This window comes from Alosa alosa, chromosome 2, assembly GCF_017589495.1.
Source record: "Alosa alosa isolate M-15738 ecotype Scorff River chromosome 2, AALO_Geno_1.1, whole genome shotgun sequence".
NCBI classification, from domain to species: domain Eukaryota; kingdom Metazoa; phylum Chordata; class Actinopteri; order Clupeiformes; family Clupeidae; genus Alosa; species Alosa alosa.
Genome location: NC_063190.1, coordinates 8,789,078 through 8,809,550, shown reverse-complemented (window position 1 = coordinate 8,809,550; position 20,473 = coordinate 8,789,078). Strand labels below are relative to the sequence as shown.

The following is a 20,473-nucleotide window of genomic DNA, read 5'->3' as shown; positions in this document are numbered from 1 at the left end:
TCATCTGTGTACATTAAGAAACAAATCCAATTGGTTTTATTGCTTATTATTTTGTTTTTTGAATGTTTTGTTTAATATGTAGGCTAGCTTATAAAATATATATGCATGTAATATGTAGAATTTGTGTTGCTTCAAATACGAAAGAAATGAATATGCATTTAATTCAAGATGAATAATTTATGGAATGAGTTAGTTTCACTAATTTACCATTATTGTGCTGCACTGAAGGTTGTTCAAGTTCAAGATGAAATGGCGCGAGTATCTAAACAAAGCATAGGCTATTAGTTAAAATGTCATAGGCCTACATCAAATTAGTATCAGTTGGGCTTATTTAGGCACTATGCTTTGGTGTGGTGCGCTTAGGCTTTGATGAACAAGCAGGCCACTGTGTGAGGTTTGTGAACACCCCTCTCTGTTCACGGATCTGTCAGCGGAAAACAAACCACACCCCTGGATTAGGAACTGTGGGAAAAGATGGCAGCTTCCTGTTCCTTCAGCAGGCTAATTTTCCTTTGAGGACAAAGTAAAAACTATATATAAAAATCAGATAGCCTATTTTTACCTTAACTTGGCGAAACTTGAAGCAAGAGCTTGAAAATGGAAAAGAGTGGTAGCGTCGACAGTTTGGGTTCCAAACAATCATCCTCCCGGCAGCCGAGTGTTGATTCTCTATCCAGGTGGGGCTTAACCAAATTAGTTGGCAACTAGCTAGGTTAGCATAAGTTGTATGGAAATGTTTATCCCAGTTAAAATGTTGTTCTGTACACTAGCGTGAATAACATGAGAACTAGTCAACCAACACTGGTGTTAGCCTGGCGTTAACAATCACTGCCACAACCAGCTTTGTTTCTTCCATATCCTTATAACGTTATTACTAATATTAACACTGCCTTCCTGTATTCTGGTGTAATTGGAATAGCTAGCCCTAATGTTAGCAAGCATTTATTTACGTCGAAATGTTTGTAATTCATTTCTGCAAAGAGGCAGTTTAAGATAGAAAACGTCCTGACGTTTTCTAAAAGTTAACTGACTGACCAATACACTTATTCACAGTTCCTCAACGTCACGGTCTGACCGTTCCTCTCAGGCAAAGCCTCCTTCAGCTATATCCTCGGATTCTGTGTCGGTGTCAGACTCGCCCTTGTCCCCCGAGCAGCTTCGGGTAATACATTGAACAATTTTTCCTTTTGATCAGAAATTACTCATTGTAGATTTTGATGATCTTAATTGTCTGTTTTGTCCTTCACCACTGAGTAGTCAAACATAAGAAACAAACCAGTCCCCAAGGTGTTCAGAGACTCACATAAAGATGAACCACAGTTGTTGACCAAGGAGACTGTTCAAGATATGGGTACGCACATCGATATTAGTAAATTACACAACTTGTTGACGCTTTGGAATTGTATAGCATGTAGACTCCAGTTTGTGATGAAAAAAATGTACAGTAGGCCTAGTGCAAATATTATAAATAGTTGTTGCGTGTCTTAGTTTTTTCCACTCTTATATTTTTATGTTGTCCTAAAACTTGTATGCTCCTTCTCTAAACATTTCAGCCAAAGACGTCACTTACATTTGCCCATTCATTGGAGCACTCAGAGGGACCTTGACTGTCACAAACTATCGACTGTTTTTCAAATGCATGGACAGGGTATGTACTCATGACATGCACATTCACAAACACACTCTGTATCTCCTATGGACATAGTTAATAAAGTTTCAATGTTGACATGGGTCCATATTTATAACAGGATGCGGGCACAGTTTTAGATATACCTCTTGGCGTTTTGAGTCGTGTGGAAAAGATTGGAGCTGCTACAAGTCGTGGAGAGGTGTCTTATGGGATCATATGTAAAGTAAGGAGAGAAACTGTGTTTAAGCAACTTGTCCGTAAGAATGATGGACCCAGATTACCCTAACCCAGATTGTTTTTGTTTTCCCAGGATATCCGAAATTTGCGTTTTGTACATAAACAGCCAGAAGATACTCTGAAGAAGTCGATCTTTGAGAACCTCATGAAATACGCCTTCCCTGTTTCTAATGGACTGGTAAAGCATTTTTTTGTGAACATTTAAACCTATTTTGTTAAAAGCTGTCAGCATGTTGGGTGTGACTTTTCAGCTGTAAGTCTCTTCACTTCCCTACTTCTCTCCCTGAACCACCTGCACTTTCTCCTTGTATGTCTTTCAGCCTCTCTTTGCCTGTGAGTATGACCAGGTTTTTCCTGAGAATGGATGGAAAGTATATGATGCCCTGGCTGAATATAAACGACAGGTGAGCGATTTCTGCATAAAAAAACACTGACTGGTTTTAGCAGTTTTTTTTATTTGTTGTTTTAACTGGTTCTTTTGTACTAGGGACTCCCCAATGAAAGCTGGAGGATATCTAAGGTTAATGACCATTATGAACTGTGTGACACATACCCCTCCACCCTCGTTGTTCCGGTAACCATTCCCGATGAGGAGCTGAAGAGGGTATCAGCCTTCAGGGCCAAAGGCCGCATTCCAGTAAGTGACATTGCCCATTTATATTTAAAGGAGCGATTTGTAGAATTGTTACCGAACGTTCTGTAGGCCAAAATCAAAACACTGGTGAACGTTCTCAAGACTACCTAGGCGCGAGCCTCTTCTGGGTTGCCAGATGTAATGCAGACTAACGTAGTTGATCTGCAGCTGCTTTAACATTTCTCCAACCATGACCCAGCTACACATTACGGAAACAGTGAAAACAAAACATACCTCTCTAACCAACGTAACATATTTAGCTGAAGTTAGCGATGCAGATGAAGTTTAGCCTAGGCTTCCTGTCGTGGAGAAATATGGCCAGCTCTGCGTCAGACTTGATATTCTTCGTTTGACCAAAGATCCTTTAGAACCGTCTCTGGTTGACGAAGACGTCGCAGGAAGCTCCTCCGATGTCCACTTAATTGGTTTCTTGTTTTAATTTTGGAAATTTGCTCAGCTGTTGACAGTTGGCCTTTGCCAATTTGGCAACCCAAATAGGAGGACGCGCTAGCCCATTATTAATACGCTATTCTAGAATTAATCGTTCAAAACATAAACGAAAATTCCAAGAGATTCCGCCCCGTAACTCATTTTTTTTCACGGGTTTTACGGGTTTTTATGGGTTATAGTAATGTTGTCAAATAAGCCATTACTTCAATTCATCGTGTTTTCTTACCCTCTGACGATATATGGGGACATTTTTGGAATGTTTACAATTTATTTTCCATTATTTCCTACATACTGGTCCTTTAAATTAGATTTAATTTATACTACTCTAAACCACCTTCTGTAAATCAACTGTATACTACTATATACACTGCACTATATGTATTGTCCTGTCTATGCACTACCTGCCTATACTTTGTATATCACATTGCACTGCTTTTTTTTGCACTTCTGGTTAGACGCAAACTGCATTTCGTTGTCTTTGTACTTGTACTCTGCACAATGACAATAAAGTTGAATCTAACCTAATATAATCTAATTTGGCCATCAGTCCAGTTCTTACAATTAAAGTTGAATCTTTATCTTAAAAACTAACATGCTCACCATACAAATGGCCGTTTGCTTTTCCTGAAGGTGTTGTCATGGATACACCCAGAGAGCCAGGCAACGATAACACGATGTAGCCAGCCCATGGTGGGAGTGAACGGGAAACGCAGCAAAGAGGACGAGAAACTTCTGCAAGCCATCATGGATGCCAATGCACAGTCCCACAAGCTCTTCATATTTGATGTCAGACCAAGTGTGAATGCAGCAGCTAATAAGGCAAATAGACCAGATTATACAATACCAAACCAGGACTAGGTGGACATACAGTATGACTTTTCAAATGAACAGAACAGAAGATGGGTTCTGACATTTTCTACTTGTATTTCTTAGATGAAAGGTGGCGGTTACGAGAGTGAAGATGCCTATCAGAATGCAGAGCTGGTGTTTCTAGATATCCACAATCTCCATGTTATGCGGGAGTCACTACGAAAACTGAAGGAGGTGGTGTATCCCAACATTGACGAGGCTCACTGGCTCTCAAACTTGGAGTCCACCCACTGGCTTGAGCACATCAAGGTAAGAGTCAACCCAAAGGCAGAAAGTAGGAATAAACAATTACTGGGAAAATGTATTATGAGACTTAAGTATATGATACAGATATAGCATCCATTAATTAAATTTGACATGATGATTCATTCCTTCTGTCACTCATTCTGATGTCCAGTCTATCCTGGCGGGAGCACTGCGGATTGCAGATAAAGTGGAGTCTGGCAAGACCTCTGTGGTGGTGCACTGTAGTGATGGCTGGGACCGCACTGCTCAGCTGACCTCCTTAGCCATGCTGATGCTGGATGCTCACTACAGAACCATCAGAGGCTTCCAGGTGCTGCTGGAGAAAGAGTGGCTGAGCTTTGGTCACCGCTTCCAACTGGTATGAAGACCAATGCTTGGCACATAATTATGTATTATTAACCATAATACTAGACAAGTCCTCTCAAGCCTTACTTAGACAATACTAAACATATTACCGGTATCTCATTATCATTCCTCAATGACATATGCTGACATAGATTGTTTGTGTACAGTCACTTATCCAAACATAGTTATAGTTGGACAGAGCGGTTTTCAGTATAGATAGACCCTTTCAACAAGAAAAACAAAAACAATGCTTGAATGTTCTATTTTGTTCCCAATCTACTTTCAGACAGACAGACAGACAGACAGACAGACAGACAGACAGACAGACAGACAGACAGACAGACAGACAGACAGACAGACGCAAAGCTAGAGACAGACAGACAGACATTGGTGAAAAGCTAGAGATAGAGAGACAGACAGACAGACAATGGTGCAAAGCTACAGACAGACAGACAGACATTGGTGCAAAGCTAGAGAGAGAGAGACAGACAGACAGACAGTCAGACATTGGTGAAAAGCTAGAGATAGAGAGACAGACAGACAGACATTGGTGAAAAGCTAGAGAGAGACAGACAGACAGACAGACAGACATTGGTGAAAAGCTAGAGAGAGAGAGAGACAGACAGACAGACAATGGTGCAAAGCTACAGACAGACAGACAGACGTTGGTGCAAAGCTAGAGAGAGACAGACAGACAGACAGACAGACATTGGCGAAAAGCTAGAGAGAGAGAGACAGACAGACAGACAATGGTGCAAAGCTACAGACAGACAGACAGACGTTGGTGCAAAGCTAGAGAGAGACAGACAGACAGACAGACATACATTGGTGAAAAGCTAGAGATAGAGACAGACAGACAGACAATGGTGCAAAGCTACAGACAGACAGACAGACATTGGTGCAAAGCTAGAGACAGACAGACAGACAGACAGACATACATTGGTGAAAAGCTAGAGATAGAGACACACAGACAGACATTTGTGCAAAGCTAGAGACAGACAGACAGACAGACAGACAGACAGACAGACAGACAGACATTGGTGCAAAGCTAGAGAGAGACAGACAGACAGACAGACAGACAATGGTGCAAAGCTACAGACAGACAGACAGACGTTGGTGCAAAGCTAGAGAGAGACAGACAGACAGACAGACATACATTGGTGAAAAGCTAGAGATAGAGAGACAGACAGACAGACATTTGTGCAAAGCTAGAGAGAGACAGACAGACAGACAGACAGACAGACATTGGTGCAAAGATAGAGAGAGAGAGACAGACAGAAAGACAATGGTGCAAAGCTACCGACAGACAGACATTGGTGCAAAGCTAGAGAGAGAGAGAGACAGACAGACAGACATTGGTGCAAAACTAGAGAGAGACAGACAGACAGACATTGGTGCAAAGCTAGAGAGAGACAGACAGACAGACATTGGTGCAAAGCTAGAGAAAGACAGACAGACAGACAGACATTGGTGCAAAGCTTGATAGAGACAGACAGAGGGATGGGGCAGAGAGAAAAGATGAGGGGAAGGAGACTTAATCTGTTCTTAGATTGTTGTCTAGCCATTTTGTCTTGTGGGTGGTGCTTCATCCTCCGCCTTTAGATGCTTTACACGCTACGTGCACCATTTTTACCCACACATTTCACACTGTTTGCCATAAGTAGGACACGTTTATCATTAACAGTTCATAAACTATTACTATATCATAAACTATTTTCACAGTTGTATTTTTAGGTGATGATGCATGCGGCAACTTTTTGAGCAATGTTTCTCTTCAACCACATAGCTGTTGTTGGCCAAAATCAATGAGAATGTGTCAGAACCACATCACTCAGGAGCAATGTCCATGCAACATTGTTTCAAAAGTTAATTTGTGAATCGTCAGCTTTAGACATTCTTAAACAACATACAAGTATCAGTGCACAAATGGCAAATAACATCAACCAAATGGCAAATTTACATCAACCAATATGGAATGTTAAAACAGAAGCCTTGTGGAAACAACTATGATGCTGATAATGGAACTCTCTTGAAACGGTCACTATTCCTTTCTGTTACTTTTTTTCCTCGTGCAGAGGATTGGTCATGGAGACAAGAACCACACAGATGCTGATCGCTCTCCAGTCTTCCTGCAGTTCATCGACTGTGTTTGGCAGATGACTCGGCAGGTGAGCTAAAAGTTATGCATCTGGTCCCAGATGTCAGCCTAAATAGTAACTAGTTGTAGGATGGTTAGAATTAACAGTCAATTGAGGAAAAAGTGACATATTTACGGTTAAGAAGCAGTAGTTTAATTATTTTTGGACTTCTTCAGATTTCACTAGTGTAAACAACCAACTTAGTGATTAGGAAGTAGATATCGATATAAACTGATTTTAGGAATATAATCTTAAAATGTATAATTGTAATGAAATTGTTATATTTATGTGATATCTGTCTTTGTGTAGTTTCCTGCTGCATTTGAATTTAATGAGTACTTCCTCATCACCATCCTGGACCATCTATACAGTTGCTTGTTTGGGACCTTCATGTGTAATAGTGAACAGCAACGACTCAAAGAGGTTTGTAAGGAGTGTGTGTATTACATTGTGTGTTTATTGTGATGTAAATAGATGGCAACTTGTGCATTTATATATTTATTAATACATATATTATTTATTAATACATTTTTGTTTTCGTTTTTGTTCTCGTTTTCCAGGAATTACCAAAGAAGACGGTGTCACTGTGGTCTTTAATTAATAGTCAGCTTGAAGAGTTTTCTAACCCCTTATATGTGAACTACTCCTCTCATGTACTGTTTCCTGTAGTCAGTATGCGCCATCTAGAGCTGTGGGTGGGGTATTACATCCGCTGGAATCCTCGCATGAGACCACAGGTCAGTTTCAGTAAATACACCTCTCTATATGCTCACTTGCACATAGTTTGGAATTCTTGTTAACTTCCTAAACAAACATCCTCTATTACACTTGGAATTCATGCTGATTCATCAAAAAAATAATTTGTCAGATATGACTGCCATTTTTCATTTAAAGGTGTATCAAATTCAGAAGGCCTCACAGGCATCTAGCTGTCCATTCTGCATGCATGTTAAAAAAAAAAATAAGCTCAGGGGTTCTCACCATCTTGGCTTGTTGAAAACAAACATAATGGCTCAGTCCAAATCATAAACAATTTCAGCCAATCAACATGTTGCTTCAGGAGTATGGGAAAGAGGGCTATAATCTGTCTGTTGTTCTCTCTCACTCATCTGTTTTTGTTTTTTGTTTGTTTGTAGGAGCCTTTGCACCAGCGCTACAAAGAGCTTCTAGCCAAGCGTGCCGAACTTCAGAAGAGAGTAGAGGAGCTGCAGAGGGAGGTGGCCAATCGGGCGGCCTCGTCCTCCGAGAGAGCTGGGTCTCCCACACGCTCAATCACACCTGTGCAGACTTTTGTGTGATTGTACAGGTGCTTTAGGAGAGGGGGAGAGAGAGTGTAAGGGTTGATCTGGAGGCTCCTAGGTCTCAAACATGGCCGCTTCTTCGACAGCAGTAGTGTGGGTCAGGGACCCACGGCTGACTAAACGCCATAGACTGCCTTTCTGATCCCTCCATAATTTGCTGTCATTACAGCAACAGACTTAACAAATGGAGAAAAATCCTAGTGTCAAGGTTTCATTTAAATTAACTAGTTACTAGAGGCAACTCAGTTCATTCTAGATGAAGGCTACAAATGGAACTAGGTGTGAATTACATTTACATTAAAGTACTTATGCACTTGTACAGTTTTATTTTATGTTTGACATGCTTAAATAGGTCACAGAGAGAAGGTAGTTCAAGTTTAAGTAGTGGGCAGCAGAATGTGTCCGTCTTTAGGAACGGATGTACGCTGAGGCAGGGTCATCTGATCTCACACAGACATACAATAGAGGAGGGTTTTCATGGAATTCACATATTAGTCAGTGGTTGCGTGTAGGCCTTGCAGAGATTTACTGGCAGGAAAATGAATCAGCTTTACTTGGTTTATCAGCTTTAACGATACATTTACTAGGAAAAGTGTGTGTGTGTGTGTGTGTGCGCGAGAAACAGGTCTGTGTCAATAGAGTGAGATATATGCGCTTTAGAATTCTTCTTCTCTTTTGAGGCCTATAGCCAATAGAAGCTGTAACGTTAATCTTTAAGCCAGTGATACATTCCTAGTAACAAACAATTATCTGCACAAGGCAGGCTAATGTTTCTAATGCTGCTCTAACCCTTGATCCTTATTACTATATTTCTGACCTTAACTTTAAGGGGCAAATATTCATATCTTTAATGCTGGACTTCCTAAACCTTCTAAACAAAGTGAAAGTTGTTACTATAGCATATGCAGGATAGGACCGTTTCCGTTTTTGTTTCTCTGACTGCTTGCCTTATTCCCAGGGAAGGGAACTTTGTGAAAGTATCAGGGAGGATATTGTCCTTGTGTCTTTTGTCAGTGCTTAAATGTGCTTGCTTTTTCAAGTGCATCTTATTAACAAATCAAATGCTGCATTTTTTCCATGTTGTAAATATTTGGTTGACATGCAGGCATTCTTGTCAATACGGTAGCATTCCTTATACTGCATACATCAACCACACCAAGAATTATACCAACATACTCCACTCTGTTGTAAATAAAACTCATGCATATCACACACAAAGCTTGTTAACGACTTTTTATAAGAAGTTGTTGACACCAAACCATCCAAATTGTAACAAATACACGCTAGTCAGCCAATGTTATTAATTCTTTAGGATATCAAATATTAGGTATTACATCTTCAAACACTGAAAATAGCAACCTATTCATAAGACCACTAATATAGAAACAAATCCATGGAATTTGTACAGTTCTGTGTCTATGTCTACAGAGGTTAATACAATGATAATGTAAACTGGTCCAGTCATCAGTTGGCACTACATAATTTTGTGTACTGCAAAGCCATATGAAATAAAGTTCTGTTAAATGGAATTCAGAATTGTTTTGTTAAGTCTGACTTCTTCAACAACATGCTATTATTGAATCCATAAATCCGTGACCTCTGTGAAGGAATAATGGATTACTGTAAATCACAGGATGGACAAGCTCAGACATGATAATATGCCGTGGCCACATGGCCTACTGACTGACTTGGCATGTCCAATACTGTTTTATGCACTGCCTACCCGCCGGACTTTCTGCATCGGCTCTGTTGCTCCAAGACTGTCATTCATACAGTGTACAGGTCAGGCACTTTGGTGAACTACCAACTGGTTCCCTGCTTGCTACATGGGATGGCCATTGACCATCACATCAACGCCCGCAGGAGCCTGCATGTTTTACACCAGAAACTTTTACAAATAGGAGTGACTTCTTTACACCAAGTTAAGTATTCAATTCAATATGATGGTTAAACTGAAATGCATGTCCCAAAAGAGGGTACTGTATATTTGATGGGACCCCACACCTCTGTACATAAAATAATACATTCAAGAATTCTGATTCAGTGTAGTAGGGATATGAATATCTGTTTAGATCAGAATGCCTCCCTTGCTCTCTCTTTGGTCACATGACGTAACAAGTACCAACTTGATACCTTATAATTTCTGCTCGTAAAGTTTGTGAACTGAGTTCGTGGCTATATGGTTCAACGTGAATGTTTCAGAAATTGGGCTGGACACATTTCAAAGAAGTGTTCTTTTTCATACCATTGGCTTAAACAATTCAAATGCCGATTCCCGCCCACCTTGGGTGGATCGTGATTGGCTTTCCTGCCCATCCTTTGTCGTTGCTGAGCGTTTTCCGGTCAGCGTGACGACGCGGATGCGCTGAAGACGGAGAAAGGGAAAATAACAGAGGGTTTTAACTCCAGATATTGCTATTTAAACAGATAGATAGCGAATATGATATTTGAGTGGTACGGTGTGATCCGGTTAGATATCTGTAGGGAAACAAGCTAGTTACTCATCAAATCAAACAATTAGTTACTTAGCGTTAGATGTTTAGGAAGCTAGCATTGCTAGCTAAAAGTAGCTGTCTACATAGCAAAGTTAGCCCCAGTTGTAATCTCAAATCATTTTTGGCTCCTTTGTTTATTTTCAAATTGGATTTGTCTGTCAGACCATCCAGTTGACAGACTGTCTGGTATCGGTCGTGTGGCTTTCTGACAATCTTGGAGTTCGACTTGGCGTGTTTTGTGTTTTTGTGAGAATGGCAACATCGGCCCTTTACGCGTGTACAAAATGTAACCAGCGATATCCGTTCGAGGAGCTATCCCAGGGACAACAACTGTGCAAGGTTTGTATCTGTGTGCATGCTCATACTTATATCTTCCTTTGGGAAATATTCAGATATGTATCGATCTTAAATTAAGCTTTTATGATAACAGTTGTTTGAGACACAGTAATTAAAGTACCCCTGCGAAAAAGAGGGTTTTATCAGATTATGTAATGTCAGTTTTCCTGGCTAGAAATAGCAACAAAGCTACTCTAGGGTTAGCATGCTATGGAAGGACAAATGGCTGTATGTTCCCTGGCTAGCAGGTACATTGGATGCTAACGGTACTTACCGGATGATGGCTAGCCTTGTTGAGGTAGCCATCGACTTGATGCTGGTAACGTTAGTTTTTGTGAACACTGACACAGCAGTATGTGATATTTGTCTCAAACAGTCCCAGTAGAACGCTTTACCAAAAGGTCTTGTGTTATTTCGTTTCCATATTCTTGAAATAACCCAAATCAGCCGTAAACAAACTTGTGTTTTCTCATCAGCAGCAGCTAACGTTAGAACTTTGACGGCTAACAGTGCTACGTTAGCTAACCAACTTAGTGTTTTGTTTGAAATGCACCAGTATGAGCTTATGATTACTGGGTGTAATGCTAATGTTCATCGTACGTTGTCAAGTGTAGCATCCGATGTGGTACCAGTGGTAGAATCTCGGCCGATAAGGTACCTGCTCTTTTAAAATAATAGGCTGATTATTGTAGCCTATACGAAAGTTTAACCTGTTTTGTCGATCCTCTGCTTCTTACGTCTTAAATGGATGACTTGTGCAATACAAAGTATGCGGAATTGAGATACAATGTTGTTGCGTATACACAGTGCAAGGCGTAGGCCTACTCAATTTCCCCAATGAACACCTTTTAGTAACTGTGGCAGCTGTGGTTAACAGTGAAATTGTTTGCATTGGCATCTTGTGTCGGAACTGCTGCATGAGTCACACTTGAATGTAGACATTTAGAGTTGTGTTTACATAATCTGTTTAATGAGCAGTAGTTAAGATGCTGCAGTAATCAATTTAAGAGGAGGAGGCACGTAGTTGGTAAAGTTGTAGATTATTATGTATGAAATAGCCTACAGCTATATGAATTACCTTTTATATTCACACAAGAACTGGCAGTAGCAGTCAGCATCCAAATGGTTAACATGGACTTATCTTCTATAAATACAGACTGTTCTACTGTAGCCTAATGCTTTAGTCTTAACCCACTGAAGACTGATACAGCACTGAAAGCCGTATAGATGTCCTGTCAATCTCATAGACAGAAGTTACCTAAGTAAATATTTGAACTTATATTAGAATATGTGAACTTATATTTTGTTTTGTAGCCTTAGATTGGTGTGGTAATTAACTGACCAAAGACGGTTGTGTCTGTTATGTTGCATTCAACAATTTTTCTTGTTTTATATACAGGAGTGTCGAATCGCACACCCTATTGTTAAATGTACATACTGCAGGTCTGAATTTCAGCAGGAGAGGTAAGTCCTTGTTTTGTTTTTATTATTATTTGTATAACCCGTTAGGCCAATATTTTCGTACACATTTTCAGCACTCACCAAGTGTGTGTCTCTCTGTCTCACAGCAAAACAAACACAATCTGCAAGAAATGTGCCCAGAATGTTAAACAGTTTGGGACGGTAAGTTATCCTCCTGGGTTGCATCTGCTCAAATATCATTATTGTAATATGTTGGTTCCAAAACATTTATTGACTTTGGGTTGAGCAAATCCTTTATTTGGTCAAGGGTAGGGATAATTTAATCAGGGTCACAGGATTCTCATCAAAGTGCAGAGATTAAACATATTTAAGGAGGTAAATATTTATGCAAATGATAATTTGATGGTTTATCACAATTTGAACAGGGTCGTTTTGGGTCACACTTTACTTGGATGGTCTGCTTTAGACCACAGATGCTCAGATTATAAAGAAAATGTTGACACCCCATTAACAACCATTTATGGTTAAGGTTAAGGATACAGGTTGGGTTTGGTTAAGGTGATGTTCAGTATTGTTCAACAATGATTTCATAGACTGAACTTGAATTTCCACAAACCACATGTAAATCCAAGTTTAAGTGTTTCCTAGTACGGTTGTACTTGAGTATTGAGGATTGCATTGAGTTACCATTCTGCGGTGTACCCGAGTGACTTTACCCTTACACGTTGTGTTATGTGTGTGTTCCTCCAGCCAAAGCCGTGTCAGTATTGCAACATCATTGCTGCGTTCATCGGAACAAAGTGTCAGCGCTGCACAAATTCTGAAAAGAAGTATGGCCCTCCACAGACCTGCGAGCAGTGCAAACAGCAGTGTGCCTTCGACAGGAAAGAGGAGGGGCGGCGAAAGGTGACATTACCGTTGCCTCAAATTTCACCGGAGCACTGCCAAAATGTTTACAGTTTTTTTTCGTAATTTGATGCTCTCCAAACATCATTTGTTTTCTAAACCAAAGCATTATTTACTATTTATTTTGTTTTGAGTGGCTTTGTTTCACAACTTGGCAGAAAGGTCTGAAAGGCTTATGCAGTGAGGTTTGTTTATAGTGTTCCCTCGTCTTGTGTCGTCTTCTCTGTGTAGGTGGATGGGAAGCTCCTGTGCTGGTTGTGTACTCTGTCATATCGCCGTGTGCTCCAGAAGACCAAGGAGCAGCGGAAAGGCCTGGGCTCGTCCCACTCCAACTCGTCATCGCTCAGCGAAAAGGAGCACCCGAGACAGCAGCACCATCACCACCACCACCAACACCGCCACAGCAGCTCACACCACAAGTAAGCCGTTTTACCTGCTTTGCCGTCCACCCGCTCTCCCGCAGAGCAGATTCATGACGGAACATGCAGTCATTATGTATCCTCCCATTGTTTTGTGGCAGATATTAGATGGATGGGAGTGTTTGGAATTAACTAGAGAAATAGAGAGACATAGTCTATATACACTCACAGGCCACGTTATTAGGGACACCTCTTCAACTGCCATAACATGGCAGCAACTCAATGCATTTAGGCGTGTAGACATGGCCAAGATGATCTGCTGAAGTTCAAACCAAGAATCAGAATGGAGAAGAAAAGATTGAATGTGACATGGTTGGTGCCAGAGGGGCTGGTCTGAACATTTCAGAAATTGCTGATCTACTGGGATTTCCACGCACAACCATCTCTAGGCTTTACAGAGAATGGTCCGATAAAGACAAAATCTCCAGTGAGCAGCAGTTTTCTGGGAGAGAAAATGCCTTGTTGATGCCTGTTGAGGAGAATTGCCAGACTGCTTTGAGCTGATAAAAATGCAACAGTGACTCAAATGACCACTTGTTACAACAGTGGTATGCAGAACAGAAGAGCATCTCTGAGCGCACAAAACGGTGAATTATGAAGCAGATAGGCTACAGCAGCAAGACCACACCAGGTGCCACTCCTGTCCACTAAGAACAGAACTGAGGCTAAATTGAGGCTCACCAAAATTGGACAATAGAGTTTGGAAAAATGTCGCCAGGTCGGATGAGTCTCGATATCTGCTACCCCATTTGGATGGTAGGGTCAGAATTTGGCATAAACCATATGAAAGCATATTCTATTCTGTGTAAACGATTCAGGTTGTTGGTGCTGGTGGTGGAATGGTGTGGGGGATTTTTTTTCTTGGCACACTTTTGGCCCCCTCATACCAATTGAACGTTGACACAGTCTACCTGACTATTGTTGTTGACCATGTCTGTCCCTTAATGACCACAGTGTAGGCCACCCATCTTCTGATAGCTACTTCCAGCAGGATATGTCACAAAGCTTGAATCATCTCAAACTGGTTTCTTGAACATGGCAATGAGTTCATTTTACTCAAATGGCTTCCACAGTCACCAGATCTCAATCCAAAAGAGCACCTTTGGGATGTGGCAGAAATGGAGATTCGCATCATGGATGTGCAGCCGACAAACCTGCAGCAACTGTGTGATGCTATCTTGTCAATATGGACCAAATTCTCTGATGGAATGTTTCTAGCACCTTGTTGAATCTATGCCACGAAGAATTAAGGCTGCCCGAAGGACACACGGGATCACGGTGTACCTGAAGGAGACACAGGAGCGCAGTGTACCTAATAAAGTGGCCGGTGAGTGTAGACCTGAGTATCAACTGGCGTGTAGCTCATTACTTGACTTATTGTGTTGTATTGATCTCAAAAGTTTTTTTTTTTCATATTCTGTTAGAAATTGGTCTAGTAGTGAAATTATAGTCAATCTCAGGTTTGGACGTGTCGCCATACTGTGTCATCTAAGCTGCAAATCTTCACACTAGTATTGCTGACTTTATCTGTTCAGTGTCTCTTTGGTATTCTGCTCAGCGACTTTTGTTTTCATGTTGACGCATTAGCCTGCAGATTAGCCTTGTTGCTGAAGGCATTAAGTGTAGCTGAACTTGGCCAACATAGTTATGTAAGCAGCAGAACTCTCAAGCCGCTTACTGTAATTAACTATTTATTCTGATAGGAAAACTCTAAACAACAACTGTCCCTTTTTGAGCTCTTGGATGTGCTCTGTAGGCGACATTTAAGATGATGGTGTGGGAAAAGAGGAAAAATTTCATGGAAATATAGATGTGGCTCATGGCAGATAGAGTTGTCTGGGCTTATCAGTGTGTTGCTGCTATTAAAGTCTTTTTTTGCGTCTTTTGTCACTGACACATCATCTTGACATTTAAAGTAGACTAGCTGTGTTCTTCAACATTGATGCTATACAGACTTTATCTTTCACGTCACTGTTTGGCTGTTTTTGTTGATGCTCGTCATGCATCTCCTGAATCACAGTTTGGGCACACTTGAGTGTCGGGACATCTGTGGACGCTTGACAAGCTAGTGCCTGTGTTCATGATGGGTCCAACCTGGTTATATACTGTTTTAATCTCCCTGCTAAACAAGCATTTAAATGTTCACGACACATTGGTGCACAATTTGGAATACACAAACATAAAACTGCTTTCATTCTGGTGTCAAACAACAAGAGTTTTCCTGACTGAATTGCATATGGTCTGTGAATACCCTTTTTAGTATGACAGTAGAACTGTTTGCATGCATTGCTTCTATTGGTGTCAACAATGCTGTCCAATAGCATGCATTTCTTGAGGTCCACAGTGCAATTCCAGTCTAGCACTGTTAGCCTAGAACTGGCACTTGACTCCTCTGACATGCAGCAGCATTCATCATAAATGCCGAGTATCTGGGGCGAGATGCCATGCGAGTGAATGACTGGGCAGTCGTGTATTGAATGACTCGCTGAGAGAATCCACAGTGGAATTGAGTTGTTTACTCTCTTCTCTCTCTCTCTCTCTATCTATCTATCTCTCCCTCCCTCCCCTTCGCTCTGTCTGTGGAACATCTTCTAGGCTCAGTGGTAGCCTGAGTCCAGAGCAAGAGCAGGGATTATGGAAGCAGAGGTGAGGACCGGACGCAAATACTCACAAATGCGCGCGCACACACACACACACACATAGTCACAGTCACACACAGTGATGCTCATAAAAAAAAAGGAGATGCATAGAATGAGATTTTAAGCTGGAACATTGATTAATCACCCTTTCAACTGCATAAACAAACATGCGTTCCAAAGGCATTTCCGGTGGCACATACCCGGAATCCCTCAAAGAACAGATTGAAAGGGTCTATTAGTCTACAAACAGTGTAGGCCTTTTTTTTTTCAATGGGCCTCATACAAGGACCACTCTTGCAAACCAGTTTGTTGTGAAAAAGCTCATGCAAGGTACATCAGAGACCATGTCAGATTTAATGGTCAGGATCTTGCAACTGTATACAAATGTCTTATGTCTCCAATGCCTCTCTCATCAAAGGTTAAATAATTGTTTTTGATTGATTGTTGATTAATTAGTCCATTACATCTTGTAAAGATTTTACTAATTTTGCCATATGATTATCCTTCTTAAGCATTTCCTGATTTGCGAGATGTATTTCCAGTTGTAATTTCTCATTTACATTATAAAAGCAGGACTGTAAAGTTAGGAGACAGTTGAACTTAAGTTTGTGATGAGTTGCTGTTGACACATGATGATGCCACAAAATGTCTACTCCCACTTTCAAAAGAAAGACGTGTTTGAACAAAATTACTGTACTACTGAATAACACATGCTGTCTGCCAAAGCAGACACACCAAATATCACACATTGATGATTGTGCAGGATGTGCAATAAAACGTGAGCAGAGAAATTGATCAGATATGCTTCAGAGAATACAAGAAAATATCTTTAATGCAGCACTGCCACTTACATTTACATTTTGGGACCTAAACGGGTCATTTTATAACATATATTTTGCATCACACATAAGCGGTAGTTGACAGAAAGGGGGGTGGGTTGTTAATTTACACTACCTGACTGAGTTTAGTGTATGCAGTCTTACTGGCATAATTATCAACAGTCTCTAGCAGAATGATTGTTGCGAACCTTCCCATTGACCTATTACAGTTTCTCTGTTGGACCACAATGCTTTGTTCTTGCATGAGGCCCACTGACCTGAGAACTGATACCACCTCTAGTGTTTGTTTGGTGACAGTATTGAGAAGCAATGTTTTTTCTGTTATATCATGTTATGAGGGATGTGTTAATGAAATAGCAAGTATATAAAGGTTTTTGTTTGTTTTGTCTTCCCATTGTAATCAAATGTATTAATTATGTATCATCACAGCCACAAATCATCATCCATTCAGAAGGAGACTCCAAAGAAGAAACCAAAGCTAGAGATGAAGCCATCAAATGGAGACAGGTACTAAAGCAGATGCAGGCATGCTATAATGAGCTTCCCCTGTAGAAACCTCCAGACCTCTCAGAAGGTTTATCAATACATCACTGTTTGTGTTCTTCGCTCCTTTAAATCATAGTCTGTCCTTGCATCCATGTGTAAATCCTGCAGCAGCTCAATTGCCCAGTCTGTGGATTCAGGAGGAACGGACAACTTCATCCTCATCAGCCAGCTGAAGGAGGAGGTTCTGGGTCTGAAGAGACTTCTGCAGCAGCGAGATCAAACCATCTTGGACAAGGACCGGAAGGTATTGATTCTTCCCTTTAAGTTCCTGGATGGAACCCTCAATTATTTTATTTTTTTTTTAACTCTTGAGGATAGTCTGAATGAGTTACCAAGTTATGGAAGTTTCTTGTTTGAGTAACGGAAACAAAATGAGATCAAAAGAGATGGTGGAGATGATTATTTGTTGCTGCTCTGTGTAAGTACACAGTGAGGTAGATGAGGTCTATACAATATGATGTAAAAAAAAAACATGAAGGGGAAAAAAAATATGCTCTTTTTTTGTTCTTTTCTGTTCGTAGCTCACTGAGCTGAAGGCAGATTTTCAGTACCAGGAGTCAAATATGAGGGTGAAGATGAACAACATGGAGAAAGCCCATAAGGAGTCCATGGAGCAGCAACAGGTATGTCTCCTCACCACAGGGCCAAACAGACTGGATAGAAGAACACTATAATTATGCCCCAAAATATCGTAAACATTTGGGAACACGGGTAACTTTCACATTTTTTGTTTCATGTAATATTTTACAGGCCAAAAATCGTGAGTTGATGAAACAAGTGGCTGCACTTTCAAAAGGGAAGAAGTTTGATCGCTCTGGAAGTTCACTCCTGTTGCCGTAACACAAATCAATGGCATGGAGATGGGCTTCACCGTATTGTCGCTTTGAGATAAGAGGCTAAGCCTCTGTGTGCTCTCGAAGCTTGATCGTTTTCTTTTCCTCGTTCAAACAAACAGAAGCTGTCACAGATTTTAGATTCTTTTAAAATATTTTTGACAGGATTTTCATGGAATTGCTGACGTTTTTTTCGACCAGTAAGACATGTCAAAGACCTCCACAGATAGTTGGGTAGACTGTAAACAGCAGAGACGGGTCAGGCTCACCCACCATTTTTTTAGGTTCTGTCTGTATTTATTCATTTATGTTTTAATGTCTTTACTTCAAACACTTCATATGCAAAAAAAAAGATTTTATTGTTTTTTTCTCATTTGTTTTCTTTTGGTTTTCCGTTTTAATCATGTATACATCTTCACTCGTATTCCTGAATCATGGAAATGTGGAAGTGGATATTTTTCCCCCACTTCTTTTGTCCAGCCCAGGACCTTGTATGCAAAGACAGCTCATCATGAGAGACTGGTAGTGTCTGTTGAGCATATTTTTAACCTTCACTCCCAAACCCCGCTTCCCTACCCCCCAATGTCTCGTACACTCTTTCTGTCGTGGAACGATTGTATAGATGCATGACTCCTGAACGGTATTGTACTTTTAAGCCTGTTATTACCATATTATTCTGTTGTCTTTGATTTGTATGAAATATCCACATGATTTTATTTGGTAGTGTGGACAGCCTTATGTATTTATAATGATGGGTTTAGTGTGTCTATACTGCCAGGCAGACTAAATAGTAGTCCAATAGGAAACACTTTATAAAAGCTCCCTCTGTCTTATTCTTTCACTTTTAAATACATATTATTTCCTGCTCTGTACAAAACTACAGTTATGTATTCTCTCCTTCCTCTTTTCTACAACTGTCTTTCTCTCCCCTTTCTCATTCTCTATCTGCGTGTGTGGACTGAGGGATGAACTTCTTGCTGTGGTGTCTAGGATCACCTTTTTTTACTACTTCCAAACCCAGGGATATTACATCTGAAAACTCTACTGCATTTCTCTGTGTGTGTGTGTGTGATTGGCACAAATAGGCACATCCACAGTACTCTGGAATTGGATCTGTAAAATAGTATTTTAAAAGTACATTTTATTTGTGAATTTTTTTTATGGTTTTAAGAAGCAGACATGTAAACAGACTTGAGTCAAATTTCCCTTTTATTTGAGCATTTGTATGTGATACTGCAATATACAAAGTATTTGACCATTTCAAAATAAAATCCAGAAAATTATGTATCCTATTTCATTTGGATACGCAAATACAAAACCATTCATATTGTCATGTGAATGTATTCCATATGTGAGTATAAATGAATCTAATAGCGTCTTTGAAGATATCCAAAGCATTTTATACCATTTAGGACAGCCCAATGATAATTTGCATCCTTCGGGATGATCAAGTAATAACTTCTCTATGTATGTGTCAGAATTGAATCTCTAGTGTCAAGACAATAAGACACATTGCTGATATTAACCACAATTTTGGAAGCCTAGTTTATGAAAAGACCAGGACGAGAGCCCCTTTTGAACACTTCACATACAAATACACATTCTCTAACCTTAAAAGTGTAAGGAAAAATGAGCAACAGTTCAATATCCATTTAACATTCAACGTGTATTTTCTCGACTTCAAATATTTGATATATCAGTGGTTCTCAAAATGTGGTACGGGTACCACTGGTGGTAATCGGCCCCTTAACCACACAATCACTAAAGTTAAATGTAAACTATTTTGTCTTTCATAAAAAAAAGTAGCCTATATTCATTTTTATATCAGTCAATAGGAGCCAATAGGCATACTAGGCTAGGAGCGTTAGCAAATGGTTGACAAGCTAAGCTGTGATGGCAAGCAAAGGAAAAAGAACATGATGGATCAAAAACATTCATGCAATCATGGCTCCAAACAGGAAGTATTACAAAGAGAAGTGCGGTGAGTATGTCAAGCAGAAACTGAATTTGGTGACAATGAGCCCAGCACAAGTGACTATCGAAGCTCCATAGCATCTGCCAGCAACAAATGACTCAAAACCGTATGTACAATATACAAAATGTGAAATTGGCCTACACTACACTTTAATGGCAGTAAAATGTGACTACGAATTAGCAATCAATACATATTTCCCCTGCTAATCAGCA

At 40.3% G+C, this 20,473-nt stretch overlaps 2 protein-coding genes across 3 annotated transcripts; both read left to right on the top strand.

The window, feature by feature from the left end:
- The first annotated feature begins 355 nt into the window (after positions 1–355).
- Positions 356–9,380, top strand: mtmr2 (myotubularin related protein 2). Its single transcript, XM_048237907.1, has 15 exons — positions 356–677; positions 1,054–1,162; positions 1,258–1,351; positions 1,554–1,648; positions 1,749–1,853; positions 1,941–2,045; positions 2,188–2,271; positions 2,355–2,504; positions 3,582–3,770; positions 3,885–4,070; positions 4,219–4,425; positions 6,488–6,580; positions 6,860–6,973; positions 7,111–7,287; positions 7,687–9,380. The coding sequence occupies exons 1-15, from the start codon at positions 598–600 to the stop codon at positions 7,846–7,848; spliced, it is 1,950 nt and encodes a 649-aa protein (XP_048093864.1). The 5' UTR covers positions 356–597; the 3' UTR covers positions 7,849–9,380.
- Positions 9,381–10,174: 794 nt separating this feature from the next.
- fam76b (family with sequence similarity 76 member B) lies at positions 10,175–19,607 on the top strand. 2 transcript variants are annotated; one of them, XM_048237711.1, is made up of 10 exons: positions 10,176–10,685; positions 12,082–12,146; positions 12,251–12,305; positions 12,855–13,010; positions 13,242–13,429; positions 16,025–16,075; positions 17,337–17,414; positions 17,562–17,697; positions 17,975–18,076; positions 18,204–19,607. In XM_048237711.1, the coding sequence occupies exons 1-10, from the start codon at positions 10,599–10,601 to the stop codon at positions 18,291–18,293; spliced, it is 1,008 nt and encodes a 335-aa protein (XP_048093668.1). In that variant the 5' UTR covers positions 10,176–10,598; the 3' UTR covers positions 18,294–19,607. The 2 variants fall into 2 exon arrangements, with proteins under 2 accessions (XP_048093669.1, XP_048093668.1); XM_048237712.1 differs by lacking the exon at positions 16,025–16,075 and having other exon boundaries at positions 10,175–10,685.
- The last annotated feature ends 866 nt before the right edge of the window (positions 19,608–20,473 follow it).